This window comes from Teleopsis dalmanni, chromosome 2 (genome assembly GCF_002237135.1).
Source record: "Teleopsis dalmanni isolate 2A chromosome 2, ASM223713v2, whole genome shotgun sequence".
Lineage (NCBI taxonomy): Eukaryota > Metazoa > Arthropoda > Insecta > Diptera > Diopsidae > Teleopsis > Teleopsis dalmanni.
This window is the reverse complement of record NC_051847.1, coordinates 43,747,291-43,775,284: the sequence shown is the minus strand read 5'-3', so window position 1 is coordinate 43,775,284 and position 27,994 is coordinate 43,747,291. Positions and strand designations below refer to the sequence as shown.

Here is a 27,994-nt window from a genome sequence, read left to right as displayed (position 1 = left end):
CGACACAATTTTTTACTTAAATATAAAACATAATATAACAACTTATTTTAACATTTGTTCCACTGTACTCGTGTGTGTCCCTGTGTTTATTCCACGCTCTAAACTAATTTCACATAACTATTATAATTATTATTTAAGCAATTATTAAATTCTTCCATATCAGCATTGGTGTTTCGTGTGAGTCATACGTAGACTACATGTGGCTTGGCCGGTGTGCCGCCGGTGCCACTCATAATGCCACCATTGGCCGATGTAAGTGATGCTTGTTTTGATTTGGTCATTGATTGCGTATCAGGATATTCATAATGATCGAATTTCTCATATAAATGTTCTGGTTCATCTGTGTATCCCACATCCTTGACTGGCAATTCCCATGGCTTGAGTGCACGATACTCATTGGCTATAGTCTGTGCGGCCAAATAGCGTTCCAACTCTAGCTTATCTACCTGTGGTAGTGTTTGATGATACTCATGATGATGCAAGGGATGCATAGCATGATGTGTTGCTTGCGGTTGCAATGTATGATGTGGATAGGTCATACCACCAACTAAACCCGCACTGCTATTACCGCTTAAGGGCTGATGTTGTAAAATTCGATCGTGCACATTGACAATTGATTTGCTACTGCGTATATTGCGATCGTGTAATAATTTTCTGCGTCGCTTGACGAAACGCAAATAGAAAACAATACTGGCGACAGTTAAAATGACCAACAGACAAGTGAGTACTGCACAGACTATAGTCACTATATGCGCGGGACATGTTATTTCACTTTCTGACATCGCAGCCAAATGACGACGTGTACGCACATTATCCTGCCAAACATCACAACTGATGCGTTCCGCATCAAGCTTTGGAAAAGTACCAGTATTGCTGCTATGTGCGATGGTCTCTTCAGTTTGTGTGTGTATTTTGTTGGGCTTATGTTGTGCTACATAGGCAGCAGTTGAGCCTATGGCTTCTATGCCTTCTTTTGTAACACCCAAGGCGGCTACAGCGGCACCACCGCTATCGTGTGTTATGTGTGGATTTTGGTCTCCATCGAATTTGCCAGTAACTAAGCGCCATAACCAAAGCAATGAGCAATTACACTGCAGAGGATTGTCTCCCAAATGTAATTTCTCCAATTGATCTACAGGAAATTGTGCAGCGTACAGAGTTTGCAGATTGTTGCCCTGCATGAAGATTTCTACAATATTAGGATTGCCCTGAAAGAGACGCATTGGTAGATCGGATAGCAGTTGATTGCTGGTAAGATGGAGCGACTGCAAATGTGTGTTGTCGACAAAAGCTCTGTAAAAGAAGAAAAAATATTATTAATAAAAATAAATAAATTATATGTGTAAAATTCATATAAAATTGTGCATCTTGATGACATAGTTCAATGAGATTTACTTATCGTGGCTATTGAATCAGGAATTTATTTTATGTAATTGCACTAATCTAAAAAGTTATAGATGTTTTGTACAAGAAGCTAAAAAATATTCTACTTTATGTCACTAACTGAGTCGAGTGACGTAAATGAAGATTAAACTGAAATCGTTTTCATTTTAGAAATAATTTTTATATTTGTCACATTATTTTCCTTTGTCCGTTGGTATGGTGTTACTTATATCCTTCCATAAGAAAATTTCTTCTATTTCTCTCTTTCTATTAACTTCAGAACTAATTCGCAATCGCGTTTATTTTCCGGTTACTCAACAACTTCAGTACATGCAACATGACTTGTCACAGGAAAAACAAGTTGTATTTTGTTGCCATGCATACAAATCTCTCTGGATGTCTACGCCAGCAGTGAAACATAAATGCAGATTTATTTAAAGTCTTTTGTTTCAGCAAAATAATATGGAATGACAATCAGCCAGTTGCTCTGGTTGTGGATAGAGAACAAAGTGTTTATTATATGGCGTCGTATTTAGTTTGGTTTAGTTTTGATTTTAACAAAATGAAAATGTGCAACGTGGCGTATGAGCGACAAATGCTGCAACTAAAATTTATTCGTGCGTATTAGTATGTGTCAGTATGCGTCAGCATATGTTCACTTAAATGACATGTACATGCAAACAATTACAAAAAATAAAATAAAATAAAATAAAATATATATATATATATATATTTATCAGTAAGTGAAGAGTTGGTGGCAGGCAATTCTCTCATACACAGTAAAATTCACACATATTTCACTTTAAATAATTGTTCTTAAAACTGAATGCGGGCTACATGAAAGCGAACTTTAAATAATATGCGGTCTATACTCATATTCCTATAGGATAGGAAGAATGGAGAAAATTTAAGAAATTTGTTAGAATAAGTATCAGAAATTTGAATCTGAATATATTTTATACACGCCTGAAATCAAGTAAAGGATTAAAATGAAGTAAAGTTTGTTAAGGTACTAAGGTTATAAGGGTTTTGAGAAATTTTTACAGTATTAATAATATTATTATTAACAATAATTTTTTTTTTATTAAAACATACATTTATTTATTGCATATTTATTGCAGAATGAGACTAACAATAAGTTGTAAAATCTTACAACTAATTACATAATATTACAATTTTTTATTTTAACTATACATTGTATAAAATAAAATAAAATAAAATAAAATAAAATAAAAAAAATAAAATAAAATAAAATAAAATAAGTAAACCTTATATCACGATCCTCACTAAGATTAATGGGTTAAGTTTCATTGGAGTGAATGTTAGGTGGTTTCTTAAGAAAGTGGTTTAACTTTATCAGATTATTAAAAAGAAAGGTGCGGTTATTACTTCAAGCTGTTGATTATTAATTAATGGCTGGACGATCAGCACTTTTTAGGCGGGAAGTTATGGATAGAAGTACGAGATTTCTTGCTAAAGGATTAATATGCTCTGTTAGCCTTTTATTGTATTTTTTTCTTATTATGTCAAATTCAGCTTTAACTAGGGAAATTTGTAGATCTCGGAAATTTGTAGATTTCATTCCTAATATACCATGGGTCACCAGTGATTATTCTTAGTATTCTTGACTGAGCTCTTTGTACAATTTCAATATTTGAAGCACTAGCATTACCAAATAGCTGGATACCATAAGTCCATATTGGTTTTATGATGCTGTTATACAAGAGTAGTTTATACTCTAGGCACAGGGAAGATCTGTTATTAATGATCCAGTGCAACTTAGAGGCTTGGAGCTTCATCTGAATTTTTTTAGCTTCAATATGTTTACGCCAAGTTAGTCGTCTGTCTAGGTGAATACCAAAGTACGTTATGTTGTCTGCTTGTGGTATGGGAATGTTATTTAGTGAAATTATTGGAGATATACTTCAATTTAAGGTAAAAGCGACGTGTCTACATTTTAGTTCATTAATTTTGTGTGAGATTAAAGTTGGTTTGAAGCTAACACAGCGTTTTTGTTTCGGCATAAAATTGCCGTATCATCGGCAAACGTTGTGGTGACAACTGAACTACTTATTGGAATATCAGACGTGTAAAGTACATACAAGATAGGGCCAAGAACACTTCCTTGTGGAACGCCAGCATTTATTGGGAATTTATTAGAAGTATATGATTTACATTTCACTTTAAAGCTTCTATTATGCAAATACGATTAATTAATAATAATATTAATAAAAATATTTTGTGATTGGCTGCGGTCATCCAAACAGTCACTAAATAGATTGACGAGCCTAAATATGTTTCAGAGAATTTTTTCGGAGAAAAATGAAAATATGGTATGACGATAATGATAAATTTTGTTCCATTAATTCTACATTAAAATATCTTTTACAATTTGATCGATATCAACATTATTAGTATAAGTAGTTGCCATATGAATAATGTTTTATTTTTAATATAAAGTTAAAAAATGTACAAAGAAATGAATACTAAAGTCTTTACCAATTAAGTAAATGAACGTGTAGTGTAATAAATTATTTAAAACACTTTAATTAATTTATTTGGGATACCGCAAAAAAAAAAAAAATAATGTTATGTTATAAAACTATAAAAAAACAACATTGGGCTAATTGTGGCAAATTAAAAAAAATATCGCGGCAGCATGAGGCCAGCGGGAAGTGCTTTGTAAAGCCCTGTTTTAGTTGATATATACAATGATTTAAGAATCAATTATATTCAATATTAAAAAGACAATTTAATAAAATGCGTAAAGTCACTCATATTCACATTTCTATGAAATTTTGTTGCTAACAAAATATAACCGAAAATATATTTTAAAGCCTGAAAGTATGCAGCACTTGGAAATCAAAGTAAGCCACACGCTTAATGTTACCTTCACTTTGCTTCCTACAAAATCTAACTGCCAAACACAATTAAATTGCATTTCCAAAAAACTCCATTTCCAGACAGTCACTTCACAGAGAGCATAACATATATCTTGTCGACTTCATAAATAATTTAGTAGATTTTAAACTACATTTGTTTACTCAACAATTTGTTTTACTGATTAAAAGTGATAGAAACGCAAGAGTGGAAAACAAAAATTCTAAGTAAAACATAGAAGTTAAAAGGACTTGACATGCATAAGATGAAAAGGATTGAAAGTAATTTTATAAGATAAAATTTTGTATATTAAAAAACAAATTGAAATTGTTGTGAAATATATATTTACATTTTCTAATACCACAAATGTTGCTCTAACTCTCCTTTCCTCTCCTTTTTCTCACACGCATAATTCCGGCTTATGAATGCCTAATTAACTTAAAAGTCAACCCCATTTTAAAGGACATAGCCAGGGCTAACTGTAAACTGTGTATCAAATTCTAATTTGCACGTGCTACAACAACAACAACAACAACAACAGACACTAAAACAATTAGTTTTACACCAAATGCAACCCACATCTAACATTTTTGCTATATTCCTATAACCCTTTTGGTAGGTATTAACCACATCCTCTACTGTTATACTTTTTGTATTGTTATATATATATATATATATAGGTACGTCGAACGTTGTACTGCAATTACTTTAGTTAAGTCATCATACAGTGTAAAAATTCACTTAACATTCCCTTTGATATGCTTACACTAGACCATGTATAGGATTTATAATTGTTGCCGCTTGCTTCATCCATATGCAGGCAACTACCTTTGTTCAAAGCGTTGTAAAGGTGTCGGCTATGTAATGGGCCATGTTGCTCCTGGGAACAAAGTTATCTGCCTACCGCTCACTTTACCACCTGCACACGTGTGATGTACGCTTGGTATTGCTTTGGATTTCTATTAATGCATTTGCATAAATATTTAAGTACGTATCCCTTCCACCATTCGCCATAGGCAGACACAGCAGCACCAACGAAACGTATGGAATCAAATGAAAGTAGATTTTTTGACTTTATCTTCTGGACTGCGTGGATGGATACATGTGTAATTATATATACGGCTCATATGTATGGTAGGCTGTATGTTACCTGCCTGCGTTTGTAAGTCCGTGGCCGTGTATACAAATATTAAATTCGCTTCAATTTGTCTGCTAAAAGCTTTTAGAGAGATTTTTATGCTCGACTGCTCCTGTAGGATATGAGAAGTTATGCATATGATTTCATTGGCGCACCCGGCTTAAGTTGTGAGGATTTACCCGTTTTAAATTTCCTTCTGAAATTGTTATTATGCAAGTGAAAATTTAATGAGAGGTGTTGCGTCATTAAAATTTTCCCTTTTCAAATTTAAAGGAATTACTATAATGCAACGCTAAAGGAAGGCTTCAGGGGATTTAGTATATTTTATTTAGCGTTAAAATATTTATATATGCATATTTATTTAGCGTATTTATTTATGCATATTTATATTTAGCGTTAAAATATTTATATATGCATTTGTATTGTATTGAATGCTTAAGTGCGTTCACGTGATCTCAGTAATGGAGAGGTTTGGATTACTAAAACTTCTTCAATTTTATTGTTTTTATTTACACATTGTTGTTTTATGAAATCCTATGCTTTGAGTAAATAAATAATAATAAAAAGAATAAATATTTCATGTATTTTGTTGTATACAAAAAGTTTTCTTAAAGACCCGGTAACTATGATTTTAGCAGTAGTAATCCCGAATAAGGTCACTTTTTTATGGCCGAGGTTTCAGATAATAGAGATAGTGATAATGATAAAACATTTTAATGTTTATGTTAGTCACTAGTAATTAAGTTAGTAGTTGACTAGTTGCTCGGATAAAGAACATGATTACTCTATTAATTTTCAGGTATATGCTTGTTGCAACCGAGTATAGCATCATAGACTAGTTTCTACAAATAGAGAATAATTATACTTTTTGCCTTTCACTAATAGACTAATTGCTAGACAGATAAAATAATTTTCTGTTCGTTTTTAGGTTTATGTTAGTTGCATATAAGCATTCTATTAATAGACTAGTTGCTACGATAGCGAAGTTTAATATTCTCTCAACTTTTAGTTTTATGCCAGTAAATATAGCAATAATAGACTACTTGCAACGTTATAGAGAAGAATTTTCTATTGGTTAATATTGGCGAAAGTTAATATTCTCTATTAATATTTTTTAGGTTTATGCTAGTAAATATGGCAATAATAAACTACTTGTCACGTTATAGAGTAGAGTTTTTTATTCTTTTAAAAGTTACTGTTAGTCGTAAAAAAGCATATCATCAATAGACAGGTTGCTACAATAAAACGAGTGATTATTCCATTACTTCTAGTTTCTACAATAGAGAGAAATATTCTATTGCAATGAAGGTTTATGCTGTTAAACACAATATCGTCGGATAGTTACTATGAGAGAGTAATTGCTCTGCTGATTTGTATGTTGCTTATTTATGTAGAGTGTTTAACTCCACTAATAGACTAATCGCTACGATGGAGAGTGTATATTTCTATTATTCTTAGGTTTATAATAGTCTTAAATAAGTGTTTTATCAAGAGACTAGTTACTATGATAGAGTAAATATTTATTCAATTGCTTTCTAGGTTACGATAAACAAAATAAATCTGCTTATTAAGATATTAATAGAGTATTCTCCTTCTAATAGAGTACGCAGTCAATAGAGTGGTTGTCACTATAGAGAGCAGATTAGTATGGTAGAAGTTACTTTTAACGATAGAGAAAATGGTTACTTTACAAGTTTCTACTAGTTGGAAGAGGGAGTAATTTGGTTTATGTTAGTTATAAATAAATATTCTATCAAAAAGAAAATTTTTTAGGAAGAAAGGAATAATTACTCGCTATGATAGAGCGAGGAATTATTCTACTGCTTTCGAGTTATAAGTATGGAATTAAATACTTGTTTTTGAAGATTACTCTAATGCTTTCTAGACTTCACACTAGTTACTATGATAGAGTAAGATATTTTCCCATTGGTTTTTATAGTTATTGCAGTTGCAAGTAAATATTTCTTCTATAGACGTATTGCTGCAATAAAGAGCAATGTAAGTTGATTGTCATACTACTAAATTTTTGAAATTCAACAAATATCAAAATTATTTCAGTAAATCTATTAAGCATTGTTTTTTGAGAATAAAGTTGCAAAGTAAGAGAAAACTAATGCTAAAATATACTAAATACTATTTAGTCAATTAAGCTTTTAGGTATGAAATCATATTTCACAATAAAAATGAATATTTAAAGACCCATAAAATATTGAGTACATCCAAATTATCTATTTTGAAATGGAGCTGTCATAATTTTTGAAATGGCAAGCATTTGCAGATTTTGAAAGAACTCAACTGTTGACGAGTAGCCATTGAACTTACACGATACATTGGTTTTCATAAATTCGTGGAAATTTTGTGTTTCAACCGAAAAAAAAAATGAATATGACAATTGTGTGAGGTGCCAAAATATATTTCAAGAGATGATGTCTCTGAATTTATTTACTAATAGTTTCGCTTGCAACTTATATGTTCAGACGAGATATGACACGTGTAAAAAATTATTTCTCATATATGAACAAATATTTCTATAAATAACTTTAAAATACTTATAATATTAAGTAATTAATATTACAAATAAACAAACTCTCAACAGCACAGATTAAAGAATTTGACATAACTAAAATAAATTATATTGAAATTATATATAAATTATATTAGCGCTAGTGGTGCACTAATTTCCTTTTTTTCTAAAGATTCTAACGAATTTACGTAATTGCAGTATATGCTTCAGAACTATAATATAATAGTATATAATACTATAGGACATACTATAGTATACTATAACAGTATGTCCAAGGTAATGCCGTACCGTGGTACATGGGTAGGATTTTAGGAAGAATTCCAAAAGGCTTTTCGGTTTATAGTTGTATAATCTACACTCAGTCAAATAATTGGATTGTTTTAATTAGATGTTAACTTACTCTAAGGTCAAAATATTCCCACTCCACGCATCATATTGGTTCCAATATACCACATGTTTGTTTTCATATCTTCGTTACAACAAGAGCTAAAATTTATCTAACAAAATGAACAGGTCAATTTGTATGTGATTAGAGCATATATTTCTGAGTGTGGGGCAGTCTAAAACCTGGATCTTCACTCCGGTTTTACAAGTGCAACCAAATTGTGTCCAATTTTTCTCCAAAATTTTACAAGATGGTACCTAATGCATTATAGTCGACTTTACGATACATATGTCTTACTTCAGAGTCCATAAATTAACACACGTATCAGTATAATACGCCAATAACTATTTTTATTGAAACTTCAAGGAATTCTATCGGTACCAAGCACAGCTAAACGTTTGGAGTCAATGATCTCTGAATTCTAGCGATTAGTCTTTAAATCGTTTGTCACCACATTAACAAATTCTTTTATATTTCTAAACATAACATGGTCTTCGTCAAATTGTCGACCTCACTATGCGTTTTTTAGAGTGTCATCTCGTCTGTTGTCTGATTTTCTACAATTTTTTTATTTTCAGGAACCCTAAACATATGTTATAATGTACTTCGTCAAGTTGGCGACCTCACTATGCGTATTTTATGTATTTTATGTATTTCACGTATTTTAGAGTGTCATCTCGTCTGCTGTCTGATTTTCTACAATTTTCTTATTTTCAGGAACCCGTTGAAGAGAAAACTTATGTTGTTCGATATTCAACAATAAAGCGCGATATTTTGATCACAATCCTCGTTTTCACTGTTTTGAATTCGATTGTTTTACTGTCTAACTGCTTGACTGTCCAACAGAATAGTCATATATAAAAAACGAATTATACTAAATTATATCAGTTTGATTTCTTTTACGATTGCATATATCTCAACTTGAAAGAAGGCGTTATGATTGCTGGATCGCGCGATATTTTGATCACAATCCTTGATTTCACTGTTTTGGGTTCGATTGCTATATATATATGAAAAACGAATCGTACTACTTTGTAGTAGTCTGATTTCATTTTCCATTGCATATATCTCAACTTGAAAGAAATTGTTATGATTGCTGCAACTCCATATCTTCCCAATAGATACACTCAGAAATATATGGTCTGACTATATACTAAGTAAATTGTCCTGTTCAATTTTGTTAGAAAAATTTGAGCTTATGTGGTAAAGAATAAACACAAACCAACGTTTGGTATGGTTAAACCAACATGAGGATGATCGAGTAAAAATTATTTTGTCTAGAGATTTCTTTTAGAAATCTGTTTAAATCAACAAAATTAGTTCTCTGAGTGTAGTCACTGTTGTTCCACACTTCATCTTTGAATTTTTTGTGTAAATGGTAACTACGGAATTACTTGTCACAGACTGAGGACTCCCACTTTTTTCTTAAAACTCTTAAAGATTCCTTGAATTTCAAGAACAGTTTTTTGTTTTTTTGCCATTCAAATTTTTGGACTTGTTACTTATTTGTATTTTTTTAGTTTCCTTTAAAGTCAATTAAAATGGAAACAGTTTTTTTTTTCTGACTCCTTAAAGGACTTGTTTGCATAAATATAATGAAATTCCTTTCCACTACTACAATACTAGTCCACGTAATAACATTTTAATTTGTGAAGTTTAACTATTTAAGCTAAATTAGCGTAAAATGCTTTAATGTGATTTTAAACGTTTTTGGATTGCTTTGCAGAATTGCAGTGCATCACTTATTAATAATTTAAGTGCATTGTTGTTGTTCGCCAGGACATGCATGAAACGCTCCTTTAATATATTTTTCTTATTAAAAATACAAACAATTACGCAAACTGTTAGGCGTATCGCAATGCAGTGGCATAAGTGTTTATAAATATATATTATATATTGTATATATACTTATATATATACATATATATATATATTATTACTATACTATTATCCTGGCCTGCTTGTTGTTTGCTTATTTAATGCATAAACATGAAGTCGAGTAGCAAGGATTGCTTTCCTCGCAGCCATTTTGTTTATATTTCCACTGCTCGTGTGAATGTTTATCCTTAGCTAATTTTCAATGAAAAATTGAAGTTTTAAATATTAAAAGGATAATTTTATGCAAACTTTTCAAATATTTAAGTAGCACAAAGCACAATTTGATTTGTTTATGCTTTTGTCATTTAGTTCTCCACTTCCACATCCACTTCCACTTATTGTTTTTGTTTATGTTTACGAGTCTAGTGCTATTGTTTAATATTCTGTTATATATATATTTTTTGGTTGCATTATAGATTTATCTAATAATTACACGCGTACGCACATTCATTTAATATATACAGGATATTCTACTTAAATATGCGCACTTGTAATTTTTCACAGGCTTTGTGCTCTTATCCTGGCTAAAGTACAATTACAAACGCTGTTGGCATATCGATGGCAGTCATTGTTTTCTACATAAAAGTATCTATGAAGTACTTATAATTGTATTAAAATATAATATAAACGAAAGGACAAAAAAAAAAACATAATCACAAATAATGTTTAATAATAGCTTCATGAAAAATATATATATTCAAGTATGTTCTTTGAATGGCTTTTAGTTTGCTTGTTCAAAAAGCAGAGTTCAATTATGCAAGGATAACAACATTTAGCTCATTATATGAAAGTTAAGTATGCATTTGAAAAGTTTTAATTATATTAGTGTAATTTATAATATTTCGAAATAATTACATACATATATACATTAAACTGATCAATAAAAATAATAAATATTACACAGAAAATGTAATTTTGACAGTTTTAAATGACAGTTCACAGTTTCGTTGTTGTTGTTGTGATTTGAGTTAGTACTATTACGCACTTTCATTCTTTTGTGGCTGGAGAGCTTATCCCTACCCCACACTAAACTTTAACTATACTAGAATCATTATCATTTATTTATCTTCTAACAGTTTCCTAGTATTTCATACAATTTATAAAATCTATAAAACGACTACAGTCTTTGGTATTAAATCTATATCTTTATGGCTAAAAGATTTATAATTTTTCACTTTATTATATATGAAGTATTATAGTATTCAAAGCAGATATCATTATATTAATAACAAATAATATTATTTAAATAAATAATGACATTCTTAGGGACCTCAAGATTGAGCCGATCAAAAAATACATAAAGCATAGAGCCCTGAAATTATTTGCAAAAACTGACAGTCTTACCAACACCGCGTTATCAAATCTCAGAATGATTTCAGGCTCCTCAGGGAGGTATGCACATCTGAGTTTAATTATTGCTTAGTCTAATGAAGTGATAAACAATAAACCAGTCAAGGCATAAAGAGGGGTTTTGAAAATACCTCGAGTTAAGAAATAATAAAAGTGCTAAAGTGCACTGGCTCAAATAGCTTAAACATATATAAATAAATTAATATTTTTTAGGTATTAATATTAATGATATGATATTCATAATCAATCAGGTTAGATATGTAGACTGCCTTTAAAATCTAGATTTATCAGAAAAGTATGCATCGAAGAAGTTAATTCGATATTTAGTAATGAAACATCACATTCAGTAACCGTAAAACACTAGTTCAATAAGTTCGAGTGTGGTCGACTTTTTCTTCACAACCAATTTCGTAAAGGTATTCCAAGAACACTTGTTCTACCAGAAAAGAACGATACAATAAGACTGTAGTAGTTCGAAACGCGTTGACGGTATCGTGACAGATAATAAATCATGGATCTACGCCTTTGAGCTCGAAATAAAGCAGCAAGCCACAGAGGTTGTCTCACAAAGTGAGCAGAACCCGATAAAAGTTATCCGCGGACGAAAGAAATCCAAGCAAATTGTCGCATGTTTTTTTTTAGAAAAATCAACTATGTCGCAATTGTACCACTTGAACAACGTAGAATGGTCAATACTGAGTAATAAATAAACATTTGTTTGTCGAGAGTCTTCGGAGAGACTGTTAGAAAAAATAACCACCGAAGGAAGATCATCCTCAACCAATATAATGCGAGCTCCCACACATTACCTCAAACAAACGAGTTTTTGAGCATTTAAAATGTCGAGTTGATGGATATATCTGCCTTGCAGTCCCGACTTGGCACCCAATAACTTCTTCGTGTTTTCAAACAATAAGAAAAAAGTGCGTGGCGAGTGTTTTTCTACGCCCAAATAGGCATTTGAGACATTCAAGACATTAGGAGGTGACAAAACTTCAGAGTGACATACTATTAAGAATACTATTACTACTTAAATTCTTGACTCCTATAGAGTATAGAGTCTTAATAAGTAGTAAGTTTCTTCAATTCTTATTTAAAGAATAATTAAAATATTGCTAACGCTTTATATTTTTATGAGAGTGAAAAGGAATAAAATGTCGAAGTGTCAATCCAAATAATCCCCATCTAGGAAAATATTTTTGATACCGATATAAAAAAGAATGAGAACGAAATTAAAAACCCATTAATCGTACTGGAGGGAAACAAAAGCAAAGTTGTAAATTTATAATACTGGAATATAACATTTCTGTTTTAGTCATTCGAGTAGTAATTTAGTAACGATATCTGATGCAATATCGTAATATGACAAAATTTTGAATATCTTTCCTAATATAAAACTGACTAAAATTGTTTGATTTTAGTATCTGGTACTGTACATACTATACTACAATATGCGTAACTGTGTTTGTTCACAAGATTAACTCATAAATGTACTTGCAGTCTCAAAAAATTATGTATGAATTATTAACTATAAGAGTTAATTCCAAGACCACTGATGATGAGTATTTGACAAGACTCGAAATAGTTATATGGTTAGCAAAAATTCAATTAATATAAAAATAAAGAAAAAAAATTGTTGTTACAATTTACTACTACTCGAAAACTCTCTGTCATAAATAAACTTTATAACTATTTTTGAAAAAAAAATTTATTTACCATTGGTAAATAGTTTCAGATTAATTTTCCGTGCAAATATTTGTGTGAAGGGTATTCAAGTTTAGGTAGAGCCAAAGTTTACTCTTTTAATCTATTTTTGTATATTTTTGCAACACAAATTTTATAAAACTTAATGAAAAGAAAAGTGTTTTGAAAATTTTTAAAATTTGCCAACACAAAATACGTACACTGTTATGTTAATATTTGAATATAAGTTCTTCTCTGCACCTCACTTCCCTTCCCGGCAAATTTAATTCAAGTGAGCCTCTTAGCGCTGCACTTTGAAAATCGATTGAAAAGGAAAACAAAATTTAGTCAAGCAAATAACTTAAAGCTTCACATTTAATGGCAAAAGCAAAACCAACAAAACACTACAGAACAGTAGAAGTCGTAACAACAACAACAACAAAAACAAAAACAACAAACACCTACTATAGCTAAAATGTTGAATATAACATAAATTGCTTGGTAAATCACAGCCCCTTTCGCCTACAAGAATTGGCTGAACGACAGAAGCAGTTGACAAATAAGAAGCAAAGGAAAATTCAATTATTTCTGCAAATATTATGCAAATAAGTTGGAGAGAAGCTTCAAGTTCATAAACGTGGTTTCGACGGCAAATTGCAAACAATCAGCAGTAGAGAAAGACAGACCAAGTTGTCGGTAAGGTAACAAGGACGGTATAGTATGTATTTTGTATATTGGCCTGGTTTTATGCGGAATAGTGCAAAGTGAAGGGTAAAAATACTAAAAGATTGTATGAAAATATTGAACTGACAAGCGCAACAAAGGCGGTAAAATAATATCAACAATACTGACTATAAAGACAACAACAAAAACAATAACAAAAAGAGTTTAATGAGTGAAAACTAGTGGCAATAGCCAGTGGCATTACATTTTAACAACAAAAAAAAACACCAGAAAACACCAGTTTATACTCGCAGAAATCAAATTGAAAGGTGACAAATAACTGTAGTCGGCTGCCTAAAAGTATGCTAACAAATTAAAGCATTAAAGAAGAAGAGTACACTGTTAAGTTTTTATAACAAACAGACAGACAAGCTGCATGCTGACATGCTTAACTCGTATTTTAGCAAATTCATTGCTTGCCATGAAAATGAATTTGTGGGAAATTGCCTTTCTAGCAGGTGGTTCAGTTCTTAACGAAACTCACTCGATTCAATGTCGCAGGAAATATGGCAAAACGGAAATGTATGGCGCACCAACTTTTACAAATACACACTCACACATGCATACAGCTACCAATAGATATATATATACATATATACGTATAGCCATGAATGCAAATTTTCAAAATTTTATTTAAATAGGTTAAAAGTGAATTGAATTGTTTGTATGCACTGCGCTTACCACACACACACATATACACACAAGCAAATAAGTAGGAGTCGTATATATGTATGCGTTTCTCGTGTAAACGTACGTGGTGCGTTGTGCATGTGTGTATGTGTGCGGCGTGTAATAATTCGAAAATTTTCAAGTGGCTGTTGGTAGAAAGTTGATAAAATAAAGTTTGTTCGCGTTTGTTTAAATGCTTCCGGCGTCCAATTTGATTGGATGCACAACCAAAGTCGGAGAGAAATAGATTTTCAGAACGTTAGCGTTGTTTTTGTTATTGGTGTTTTGAAATCTTGTTGTAGTTAGTTTTGATTTTATTACGTGCTTACTGTTGCTACTATGTTTGGAATTGATTAAATTCCATTTCCATCCATGTTGGATTAAGAAGGAATAAAAGGAATTTTTTGTTTCTTATTTTAGAAAATAAAGATATATAAAGTAAAGTGTTTAGATTAAATTCGAACATAAGATTTTGTTTCAATTGCAAGTACATAAGTTGACGATGAACGGAATATTTATGGTACAATTGGGGAAAGTTATTAAAAAAACCTTGATCCAAGATGAGTTGTTTCACAGCTGTATCTGTATGTACAAATAATAATAGCAGTCTTCTTTAAATCACTTCTAATCAATTGATTGATTTGGTTATACTTAAATGCAACTCAGTATGTTATTTGTTAAAATGAAAACAATGCTTGTCAAACTGTTATTATTGTGAATGGCAAATCAAAAAAATAAAAGTATCTTTTAGGGGTTCGCACTAGCACTCGATTTGAGTGAGTTGACATCCGTGATTTCATTTATCGCTTCGAAAACTCTTTTGAATCCGTTTTACAATTGTGGTCTTAATAATCCCTTGTAAAGAGTTTACTGGTCTTCGCTAATAACTACTACCTCGAAAAAACATACTTCTTTTATCCTCTAATTTGTTTTTAATTTTGGCTTAGATTTATTTTTTGTCTAAATATTAAGTCCTTTGTATTCTAATGTCTGCCATTCCATTGATTACTGGAATGGGGTTTCAGCTTTTGATCTTTACGGAACATGGGCTAAAATTTGTTCATTTAAAAATCAGTAAAATATCTTAAAAAATATGCTTTATTACTACAGAAAAGGTGAAACTGTTATAAAAAATGATTTGTGGTTCACGGAGATGATTTTGTGAGGGAACGTCTGAAGATATTAACACTAAATTGATTTTATATTAAGTAAAAAGTTAACTCCTACAAAAAAAGACAAAAAAGTCAGCTAACAGCACCAAAACGAAAGAATAGTTTTATAAACAATTTTGATAGAATATGTTTTCATACATATTTTCAACATTCAAATAACAGTATGTCATTCATCTGAGATATAAAATTTACATTCAAACTACATTTAAGTCTGTCATTCGAAACGCTTTAAGCACAAAGGAATACCTCATATTTATAAATATATGTATAAATATTTATGTGTATAAAGTTACAAAGGCAAATAATCTATATATAAATATACATGTGTGTGTACGTACTTTTCAAATTGTATATGTCAACAAAGTAGTAAATGCTAATAAAGGCAGTAAAGTTAAATCTTCGTATTGAAAAGCTCAGACAAATATGCACGTAGAATAGACAGACAATTATGCACATGATTTCATCACAAATCAACTTACTCATCTCCCCAAAATGTCAATACATGTGGAAGAATTAGACAGATTCCGTTCAATATGAAATGTAAGAGCAGACGAGCTTGTAAGTTACGCATACGTTTACATATATCAATTTTGGTGGCGTCTGGTTTTGTAGTCGAAAACCGACCGACTTTGCCTACTCAGATGATTTTTATGTGAAATGGAATATTGGATTGGAGCGCAGCTGATGATCTGACATGAAAATTAACTGAAATTATTGTATTATTTGCGCATTTTGATTGAAGATTTGTCAATTGCGGTTAAAAGATGTTCATTCAAATTACGGATGTACTTGGAAACATTTTATGATTGATTGAGTGCGAACGGAAAATAATATTAGGGTTTTAGAAGGAAATCATATTATTTCGATGATATAAGGGTTGCATAAGCAATAAAGAAGAGGAATAGTAAAATCAGAAGAGATTGTAAGCTGTAAATATTTTTGAAGATAATCAATAAATTTTCTGAAGGGATAGAAAAAAATTATATGGAACATTTTTAGATTAAGGGAATTTCCTGTAATTATTTTTTACACCATTATAAAGATTGCATTCATTACGAAGCAATGTTATTGTATATAATATCATATATAGGGTCAAGATGTGGTGTGGGCGACCGCACGCAAGAATTTTCCAACATATACAACCAGAAGAGCAATATATAAGGCAAGAGGTATAGTTCTTCCTATAAGGAAATGCAGAAAAATGTCATTCCAATGAATAATTTATTTCTATAATATAACATGTATGTAATTGATGCACAACTTCCTGAAAATATAAATGCCTAATATCTTAATCGTTCGCTTATCACATGCAGAAGATGTGGGTTACTCAACTATGAACCCTCTTTCTTATTAGGAATATTCAAAATGAATGTTTTGGAAGCAAATAAATATTTAAATTGTTACTTGAAATTAACTGAAAAATACAGATTCCATTCTTTTCACCTAAAGTTTATAGAAGCAGTGACTTCAAATAGATAATACTACAGGTTTTATGAATCCCTTCTTCGATATCGGTTTTTTTTTGTTTGATTATAGTTTGTTATTAAAATCACTTACCTTGAATCAATACGGTTTAAGCGATCCAGACGGCTCAAATGTAATTCTTGTAGATGGAATAAATTTAATAATGCAACGGCAGGAAGATTTGTAAATCGATTTCCGCTCAATGATAAATAGGTAAGATTCGATAACTTCGATAACTGTTGCGTGGGTACCATCTATAAAGAAAAAAGAAATTAATTATATAAATAAATTATATTATATATTAAATTTGAGTTAAGACGGTAGTGAGTATTTTGCTTAATATAGGAACTATTGTATTTAATAGAGAACAAGCTTCCTACGCCTAGGAGGCCTAACACTACGGTAAACAAAAATACAATGTATAATACCAAGCGTCAATCAACGCCCCATTGGAATATGCATATATTATTCCTCGGGCACCAAACGACGATATGCGTACAAGGCATAACTTCCATCTTGGTACAATGTGAGGACTATCTAAACTTCCGCTACAATTTGGGCTGTAGCACCCGGTGGTGAATACGCAACTTCACGCCGAATGAATGTTAAACAAATACCTGAACATTCTTCCCGCGTTTGGGTATTACCCACAGCCACTACGAATCCAACCCATATGGTCAGAACAGCAGAAGCTGCGGGCTTCTGACCCCCGTAGTACCAGATTTACCTCTGGCGTCGTGAATGCGTGAATGCGATTTCAAGCTCACTGCTATGCACACTTCTTGCACAAGTGTCGGATTGGCCCCGGAATTTTAGTCGTCTCGGGAAAATTCTAACCCTTTCACCGTACGGGGCAGAGGTTTCGAACAGTAGGTAATTGTAACAATAAAATTTTTATTTATTTTTAATTAATTGAATTTTTGGCTGACTACACAGCTATTTCGAATGTTGCCAGCCAAATACCAATCATCAGTGGTCATAAAATTATTTTTTATATTTAATTATTCGTAAATAAGACTAAATGAGACTTTAAGTACCAAGTACTATACCAATTATATTATTAATTTTTAATTAATAATCATTTTTAATTAATTATATTATTGTTTTTATTATATATTATTATATTATTAAGTAATATTTTTTGTATATTTGTGTCTGTTTGGAAACAAATTTTGTTGTTTATTATAAAAAAAGAAAGATGATTTTCTTACATATAAATAAATATTTTATTGGGTCTTTCTGGAAGTAGCATGGTTCCAGGGTTATAAAATTTTTGTTCTTTGTTGGTGATCCACTGATGCTGGTGGTTTTTAACCTAGTAAATATTTAACCATTTTCATAGAACCCAATTTCAGTTTAAAATGCGAAATAATCAAATAAATGTGCTAAATAATTTTCATATATTTGCTACTAAATTATTTATAACATATTGCTGTTAAACATTATTATTTGTGAAATTTTAGCACAATTTGGATATAAATCCATAAAATATTATTGCAAAATTAATTTCAATGCAGCGAAAAATAATAAATTAACACTTCAATGCGAGGACAATGCAAACACCCAATCAATCAATTATTTAAATAATTGCAACTCAACACCAAAGCAAATGTTGTAATTTAATATTTTTAAATATGCATTTTAACAATTTATGGAAAATATATTTTTCGTTTACGAAATTATATTTATTTCAGTGTGGATTTAGGGACAAATACCAAATTGAATCTACGCCAAAAGCAAATGAAAAGTTTTGCATTGAAATGCACTGCAATCTGCATAATTTATAATTACAAGCAAACAGATTTCAGCTTATTTGCATAATTTTATGCACTTAACAAATTTATTTAATAAAGTTTTTTCACTCAATGATCATTTTGATTTTGCAACATTCAAATTAAAACAAATAATTTTATTCCATAATATTTACATATTTGCACTTTTCAATTTGTTTAATGACAACTTTAACTCATGTATTGTGAATCAGTTAATTGTTATTGCTAGTACTTGACATAAATTATTTAAACGTTATCCCTCTGAAGTTGAAGGATATATGCAAAAATAAATCGCAATATAACCTAAAGCCATAAAATGTATCGGAAGGTAGGTAGAACTGGTTGTCATCAAAATGTCAGGCATAAGCCTAAAGATCTTTAGTAAACCAGAGTCCAATTCGTCATTAAGAGCTACGTAACTATCGTGTGACCAGGTTCTTTAGTTCCTAATAGAATAAAATATGTTCAAAATTATCGCATTATTATTATAATTATTATTATTAATTAATTGCATTTAAACGTGAATTAATTAAATTAGCATTTGGTAATGGTCGATTGAACTGTTTGGAGTACACTCACGAGGCCTCAGCAATACTAGTTGGAGACGAGGTTATTAAGGGCTGTGTATTCACCCTGTGACCGATCTATAGTTGGGTCTCAATAAGAAGCCGATTCCTATATTTTTTAAACATTTGTGTAATCGCATATTAACCTGCAATAGAAACCAACGCTTATCGAAAGAAATGTCTTTTTGGAGACCAAAGGTAAATATTTCTATAAGAGACCTATCGAAATTTTAGAGTAGAGTAGGAATGTTTGATAAAAAATGTGTTTTCATATCTTAACCATGCATTTTTTCAGCTGAGAGTTATAAGTTGTCTGTGGTTTAACTCTTCAGTATTATTGTTGATTCATCAGAAAGGAACCACTGTTTATATTATGTCCTATATTTATTTAAATTTCCAAACAAAAATCGATAGGTTTTGCTTTTAACATCTGAGTTACCCCATTCCATCTGAACACAGCCAAGCAATACTGAGCTGACGAACCTCAATGTTAGATTTCTTGTTTGACTTGGTCTAATTTAGCCAAACAACGAATTAGACAGCTACTTCAATTAAGGTGAAACCTGCTCAGCACCACGATATCTGTGCTAACACGACGCTGCAAAATAGGAAGGATTTTTGTTGAGATTGTGGCTCTGATGATGAGAAGGTGACCGTGCTTCATTTCATGTGTCAGTGTCCTTCATTAGCTAGATAAAGTTTAAATATATTCGGATCTCCTTTTCTCACCGATCTGACTGAGCTGTCATCGTGTAATGTTAGGAACCTGGTCAAGTTTATAGAACTGTCAGGTGGTTTTCCTTTAACTATGAGGGAGTCGTTACCTTTTTCGGCGTTGGCTGTATAATGATTTTAATCTATGTACACACCAATGCCATTTCTGTGGCGCCACAATGGGCCATCATTTGAGCTTAAGTGGGCTTTTTTTCAAATATCATTCAAAGACTATAGTTCGATGTATAGAGTTTTTAAACTTGCGATATTTCTCATTTTTATATTTCTCATAGAAAATAAAATGATTGTCTATTCTAATATTGAGGGAGTAATAAGAACTTATTCTTTCTCTAGAAACTTTTACTTCATGCAAATACTTGTAAATATCTCTGTTTGGATATTTTTACAGCAATTTAACGAACTTCAAAAGTTTAACGAGTATCAAGTGCAGTTTGAATTTTTCTCGAGCTATAAATTATAAAAATTTCCATGAAATTTTGTTGGACTTGACCTACTTAATAAGTGAAACTTTTATTTATAAAAACTTTATTTGTTTAAATTTACTACATTTAAGATTTTCTTTAGTATGTTATATATGGTATACATTTTTTATGATGAAGTAAAAAATTTCGAACTTAAAATTATAACACCACAGCCATCAAATACTTTGGCACGAAGAGTTCATTACGTTATCACGATGGAGTTGCACGTTTTCCGGCACGAAATACTAAATTGCATGATTTACCACCAAAGTCGCGCTTGTTTTACCTTACCAGTTACTTCAGCTACACTCGTTACTCGTTAGTCGTTACTAGCTGCTCGTTACTGACTCCAAACACCCTCAAACTATGCTTTTTGTGGTTCCCTAACATTTTTGATAATGCTTAATGCACGTATTTTTAGGTTTTGGTTTCTTAAATATTTATGTGTATATGTGTATCTTTTCTTCTTCGAGACAAAAAATAAAAAAAAATTTGAAAAATAAAAACAATATCCTTAAGAATGTGTTCTATACCTGATGTATGGTAGCAGCTGCAAGTACTTTGTAGTCCATAACGAATCCTTACCGAAGACCGGTCAGGTCGAATGGTTACAAATTTGTTGCAAGATTGATTTTTATTACTATTTTGTGTGCTGTGGTCATAAGTAAGAAGGAAAACAAGGAAACTTGATGGTGAAATTGTTAAAAAGTACTGAAAGTATAGAAAGTATAGAAAGTGTAGAGAGGGAACGAAACAAGCGGAACTACATGACGCACGTTTCCGTTTCCTGTTCATTTTTTCGCTACCATTTTATCATTAATTTAGTTTCGTTGTTATAAATTTAACGCTTTTTATTATTTGTAACTGTGATTGTATAAAAAATTTTCTATAATTTCAGGATTTGAAATATTTGTGGGGATATTTAGTTAAATTTAGTTAATAGTTTCTTTGTGATTAGTGCAAGTCTTAAATATTATTAATGTTTAAAATGATTTTGAAACTTTTAACATCTGCTGAAAAGTATCACTCTCTGTGAATATCTTTATTTATTGCTTTGCTATTTTATAATAAATGAACTATTTTAGTAACAAACATGTCATTGTAGAGGAAGGCCATAAACAATTCTGTCAGTATTAAGTGAAAACATTTTCAAAATCTTCACTATATAGTATGTTACACTGTATTTGTTTTAAAATTTATTGCAACTACAAGCCACTTTCAATAATATTTGTATGTAGCAGCAGGACATAATAAAAATTTATGCATTTCTCTATATATATATACATATAAATAATAATAAATAAACGAAAAATTCAAAATATCGTATATATATTGTACACACAGAGACTCGACACAATTGTTTCCAAAACCATATTTTATTTCGTATTTGAGCAAAAACAATAAGATTTTTGCATATCCTTTACAGTTGCAATATGCTACGAAAATTTTAAATTTAAATATTCATTAAATTGCACAAAATTGTTAATTTTATTGCACATTTAAAAACAATAACGCACAATAAAATTAATGCAATTGTCGATATACGGACGAGGACATATGTGACTGCAAGGATATAATTCATAAAATGCAAAATTGCAACATATAGTTCATGGAGAAGAATTTCAAATTAAGTTTAATATTTTGTAAATAATTGTTTATTTTAAAAAAAAAGAACTATGAAAATATCCTTCAGAAGGTAACAAAAAGTTAAAGTGTGTAAAAATTAATGTCGTATTTAAATTTCAGAAGTTACCTTCTGCTCAAAAAGTACCCGGATTTTGTAAATAAAACACAAATTTAAATTTTATGCCAAATTTATTTTATCTCCTTCAAAATATGCTCCTTCTGAAGCGATACACATATGCTAATCTTCCATACACTTTTCGTAGGCCCGTGAAGGTATGGCTTTTAGTTCCTTCGGCGAATTCCGATTCAATCGACTCAAAACGCTTAGCATGAAGGAACAATTTGAGTTTCGGGAACAGGAAAAAGTCGCATGGATCCAGATCTGGCGAATATGGTGCCTGAGCGATGACAGTGGTGCCGTGTTTGGTCAAAAAATCGCGTACAACAAGAATTTACCATAGTATAAATCACTGAATGCACTTGAGGTAGTCTCACATTAACAGCTGCTGTAAACAAACTAATTGACAGATGGCGCTCAAATTTGTACCATATGTCAAGAAAGGGTGTACCAACATAATTAAAAAAAATTTTTAAAAAAGATCTATTACTTAAGGAGTAGTTAACAAACAATAAAATCCGGGTACTTTTTGAGCAGAAGGTATGTGATAAATAAGCTTAAAGGACTTATATGAACTTTTATAAAAAATTATATAAAAATTTTTAGTCAAATAATAATTGAGACTTTTAATGTTTTAAAATGATCTCAATAAACATTCACATAAAAAAACGGTTACTGTAAGTGATTAAGCGTAAGAGCAGCCAGTCGCTGCAAAGAAATATCCTATATCAATATTCTTTCCGACAAAACCGATAGCATCCAGAAAGTTATATTCAAGCTTAAGAGAAACCAGACACTGAAGAAAACGACCTATAGACATAAATGTCTCTTAACGAGATAAGCGTAAAACCTTTCCGATAAAATCTAAAGCATCCCAAAAGTTATGTTTACTTAGGAGAAGTCCATTAACAAGAGCAAAATATTTCTTATAAAGTCGATAACATACTTCTGAAAGTGACATTTAATAAGGAGTTTATAATAGTGCTTCCTATAAGGAATTTGAAAAAGAAATAATTATAATTTATAATAATAATAATAATTTCTGTTAAACCGTTTTGACTCCCCAATTTTTAAAAGTAACACCAAAATAGTTTGCGATATCAGTGTTGGTATATATTAGCAAAGATCGTGTTCCCCAGATGAGTTCTAGCGTTTTTCAGGCAGAAATTTTAGGAATTGAGGAGACATGTAGAAAACCTATCGCATATTATTTATGCAAAAATAATATTTCTATATTATTGGACTCCACTTTAGGAGTTCGTGCTTTAAATTTAGACTTAACAATTTTCTACTTAATTGATCAAAGCAAAAAAATCTTAAACACCTCAAGTGAATGACATATTGTGTTGATGAAGCATAGCTCCCGGAACATCAGAACATGGATGCCAATAAAATGGCCAGTAAACTGACGCGAAAAGTGTCTGCTTTGCACGATCGGATCTTATAAGATTTGATTGGAACTTAAGTCCAATCGATTATTGAATCTTGCCCTTTCAAGTGTCAAGTTTTTTTCGCCTAGATTTTGGTTGACTTCATTTTATCTTCCATCCATCCTTGATTCAATCTTACTCCTTAGTAGTCTCCTCCTCTCTTTTACATTAACATTATCTATCCAAATTCTAATCTATATATATATATATCTTTCTAGTTGCTTTCATGTAATCTTCTCAATAGATATCTGCAAACTACAATAACGATAATAATTTTTATTAAATTTTTGTTTCGATTATGGGACAAATTCGAATTAAGTATAGTTTTTGTTATTCGTCGATACTTAACTCGACTATATTGAGAAGGTTAAAAATAGTCAATTTATTATCAGCTACTATATCTTTGATTTTTTTTTTTGACATAGAGTGAAGACATTGCATTGGTTTGCTCATATAAATTGGAACATAAGTGTTTTATAGAATATGAGTGTAATAGTTTACAAAGGCAGTCTGAACATTGAGTAAGGTCGACTACTGATATCCTATTATAACATATTTTTAAATAACAATTGCCAAACTTTAATGCATAATAAATAATTAAATAATAAATAAATAATAAATAAAGAAAATAATTGTAAGATAAAGTATTAAAAGCGTGTTAGAAGAATTTTAAATATCCTTGAATATTATTCCGGAAACATATTAGATACACATCTAATCCTTATCTTGGTTTTTTCTCTACTCGACAAAGCATTTTATTATTAGGCATAGTAAATCATTTCTAAGTCTTTCTAAGAACTTAAGCACTTTTTTTTTCAAGGACATAAAATATTTACTCAAAAAATCATACTCAATATATTATGTGGCTTTAACTATGCATGATTTATAATGTTTTCCTGTGAATGGAGTGAATGCATATAAAAACAATCCAGAGAAAAGCATACTGGAGCAGAGAAGTAAATGCAGTCTAAGGAATTTTCAAATATGCACAACGGATGCATGCACGTAAAGCTTTCCAAAGCAGTGGGTAGATTTATATCTACTATGAGTTGAGATTGAGGAAATCCATTAAATTCCAATGGTGTGCAGTTGCTGAATATTTTACAATTTTTTACTTGTCTACTATTTATTTGATATTTTATCTTATTTGCATATATTTTTTACTTTTATTTTACATTTCACTTGCAATTTAGTTTTAAATTTCCTTAACTCATATCAGAGGAGTATTCTTACAATTTACCGGTTCCTTTTCTATTCATATAAAAAACTGTCACATTTACAGTGGTTGGTTGGTTGGTTGGTAGTGTTTTTATTGAAAATCAGTGCTGAAGAAGTAGAATAGTAAAATAGTAAAATAGTAAAGTAGTAGCATTAATATATCCTTTTGTTGTTTTAGACTGCAACATGTGCGCGTGACAACAAAATCTACTCGTATGCTAATCTCGGCTGCATGCATAATAATGTGTTTTATGAAATAATTTACATACAAATACCGCCAGCCACGCCTATTTGCAACAGCAATAGTGACTGATAAAATTATTAAGATATGTTTCCCCTTCCTGTTCCGTTACATACGACACCAACTCAACACTACAACACTACAAGTCCACATATGGCTCACATGTGGTATGAGTAACATTTTATTGTGTGCTGAAGCCCGTCTTTGCAAAGACATTGACTATTTGCTTTAATGGCAGCGCAAACATAGCTCACAACACCCACATTTGCACAAAATAGTGAACTACTATGCTACTATAGTTTACCCGTGTGCATGCATGTGTGTAATTGTGTAAATATGTGGCAAAATTAATAACCATAACTTGTTGTGTGCCTGTTCAATGTATTTTATGTGTAATGCTAATATATGCAAAAAGGATATTCGAGCCTTGTTCTCTATGTTGTTATGTTGTTAGCCGAAAGGATAAACTTGCTCTATTGAAAAGTGTGGGCCCAGGCTCTACTGTGTATTGTGTGCTAGTGTAAACATTTGTGTCAGTGTTTGTGTTTGTGTTAGTGTTTGATTGGTTGTGTTTGTTAATAAAACTTTTAATTTGTTACTCATTATTGTGTTGTTCGCAGGATAACAGTTTGCATAAATCTTGTTTAGTGTAGACATTTGATGTCTGAGCTTCCTCACTATCGACAGTTGTAATTAATAAAATAACAAATAAATTGCAACAAATGTGTTTCGATAATTGAACTCTCAAACTCACACAAATAATTGCTTATAATAGTAAGAACAGCAGTTTCTGCTTACTTACCGTCAAATTATTGTCGGCCAAGTCCAAATGCTTTAGCGCTATTAAACCCTCGAATGCGCTTAAATCCAATTCTGATATAACATTGCCACGCATTGTGAGCACCATGAGTTCCTTTAAGTCATCAAAGCTATCATTACGCACATACTCAATTAGGTTTACGGATAGATCTAATGACTTAAGTGCATGCAAATGCTGCAGATTGTTGGCTGGCACGTCAAGTAATTGATTGTTCTTGAAGATTAAAATCTCTAAGGACATCATATTGTGAAAACAATTACTCTCTAAGCTTACAATGTTGTTATTAGTTAGGTCTAATTCAATTAGCGATCTTAGATCTGAAAATGCTGTTGCATGTACTATTTCAATGCGATTATAACTTAAGTCTAGCAATAACAAATTTTGTAGTCCTTTGAAAGCCTCCTTTTGCAGTGAACTCACTGAATTGCGGCTTAAATTTAATGTACGCATTTCTGTTTGATATTCGAAATTCTTTGAGCCCGATGTCTCTATAATGTTCTGTGACAAATCGAGTACCTCCAATTTCATGTAGAAAGGCAATGCAAATTGTAGGTTACGTATTTTATTAAGTGTCAGATTAATGTATTTCGTTTCGGGATTAAGTTGTATGGGCACATCCTCCAATGCTGCATCGATACAGTAGGCGCGGCTGTTTGCTTCACCACCGACACACTGACATTTTGATGGACAAAAAGCGGTTGCTTTTTGCAGGCTCAAAAGCAATTGAAACAATAACACTGGGAGCAGCCACATGTGTGTGTGTAGGGTATGCAGTCGCGGAAATGGTCGCCATTTTACACGTTTCTGTATTTTATTTGTCATTATTGTGTTGATTCGGTGTTGTGTTCTGATTGACATATATTGATTCAGGTCTAATTACTTGCTGATGGACTTAACTTAGGTTGACATTTTTTTTCTGAAACAGAAAAAGAAATAAATCTATTATTAATGCGAGTAAAAAAGAATAAATTTTTTTCAAATTAAATAATAATAATTATAATTTTTTAATTATTGAAAAGGTTTTTAATACATAAAAAGTAAGTGAGTTAATAATAAAATATTATAGAGCAATATATATAATTATCTAAAGCAATTTCTGTTTAATGAAGGGTAATACATTATTGTAATAGATGTAGATATAAACATGAGAAACAAAGTAAATGGAATGATATGCCAACAAGGTTTTAGTTAACTTAAATTTACTTTTTTATTACAAATGATATTGATTTCATTTGAGTATCAATTTACAATGACGGATTGTACCAAAGAGGGTATACATAACAAAATGTTTCTTTTTGGTAGTGTTTTTGCGATATATTATCTGAAAATTGTCAAAAAGAGGATCTATCACTCTTCGAATTCCCTCCACTAGCAAAACGAAGTGTTAACAAAAATGATATTTTATAATTTTTAAGGAGAGGATCAAAGACCTAATCACCACCACACTCTTCTGATATTTCAATTAAAACGTAACAGAAAAATTCTAATATCCATCTTACATCGGAAGACAGTATATCTCGATCATAAGGAATATTTAAAAAATATCAATATCGATTAAAGAATTAAAAATATCAAACGCAGCACCAGAAAGAAGTAGATAATTGGGACTATGAAATACAGAACACGATAAAAAATTTACAATGATATTGTATCATTTATATATTTTGCTTTGTGGAAATATATATGTACATGTGTTTATGTAGTATAATATTTAAGAATTATTACAGGATTTCTAACAAGGCACTATATAGTTGAATT

General features: G+C 30.9%; 1 protein-coding gene across 1 annotated transcript; it reads right to left on the bottom strand.

Annotated features, from left to right (window-relative positions):
- Positions 1-4: 4 nt before the first annotated feature.
- LOC119682974 (leucine-rich repeat and immunoglobulin-like domain-containing nogo receptor-interacting protein 2) lies at positions 5-27,148 on the bottom strand. Its single transcript, XM_038096559.1, has 3 exons — positions 26,219-27,148; positions 17,343-17,503; positions 5-1,293 (listed from the first exon to the last, which is right to left on the bottom strand). The coding sequence occupies exons 1-3, from the start codon at positions 27,092-27,094 to the stop codon at positions 183-185; spliced, it is 2,148 nt and encodes a 715-aa protein (XP_037952487.1). The 5' UTR covers positions 27,095-27,148; the 3' UTR covers positions 5-182.
- Positions 27,149-27,994: the final 846 nt, after the last annotated feature.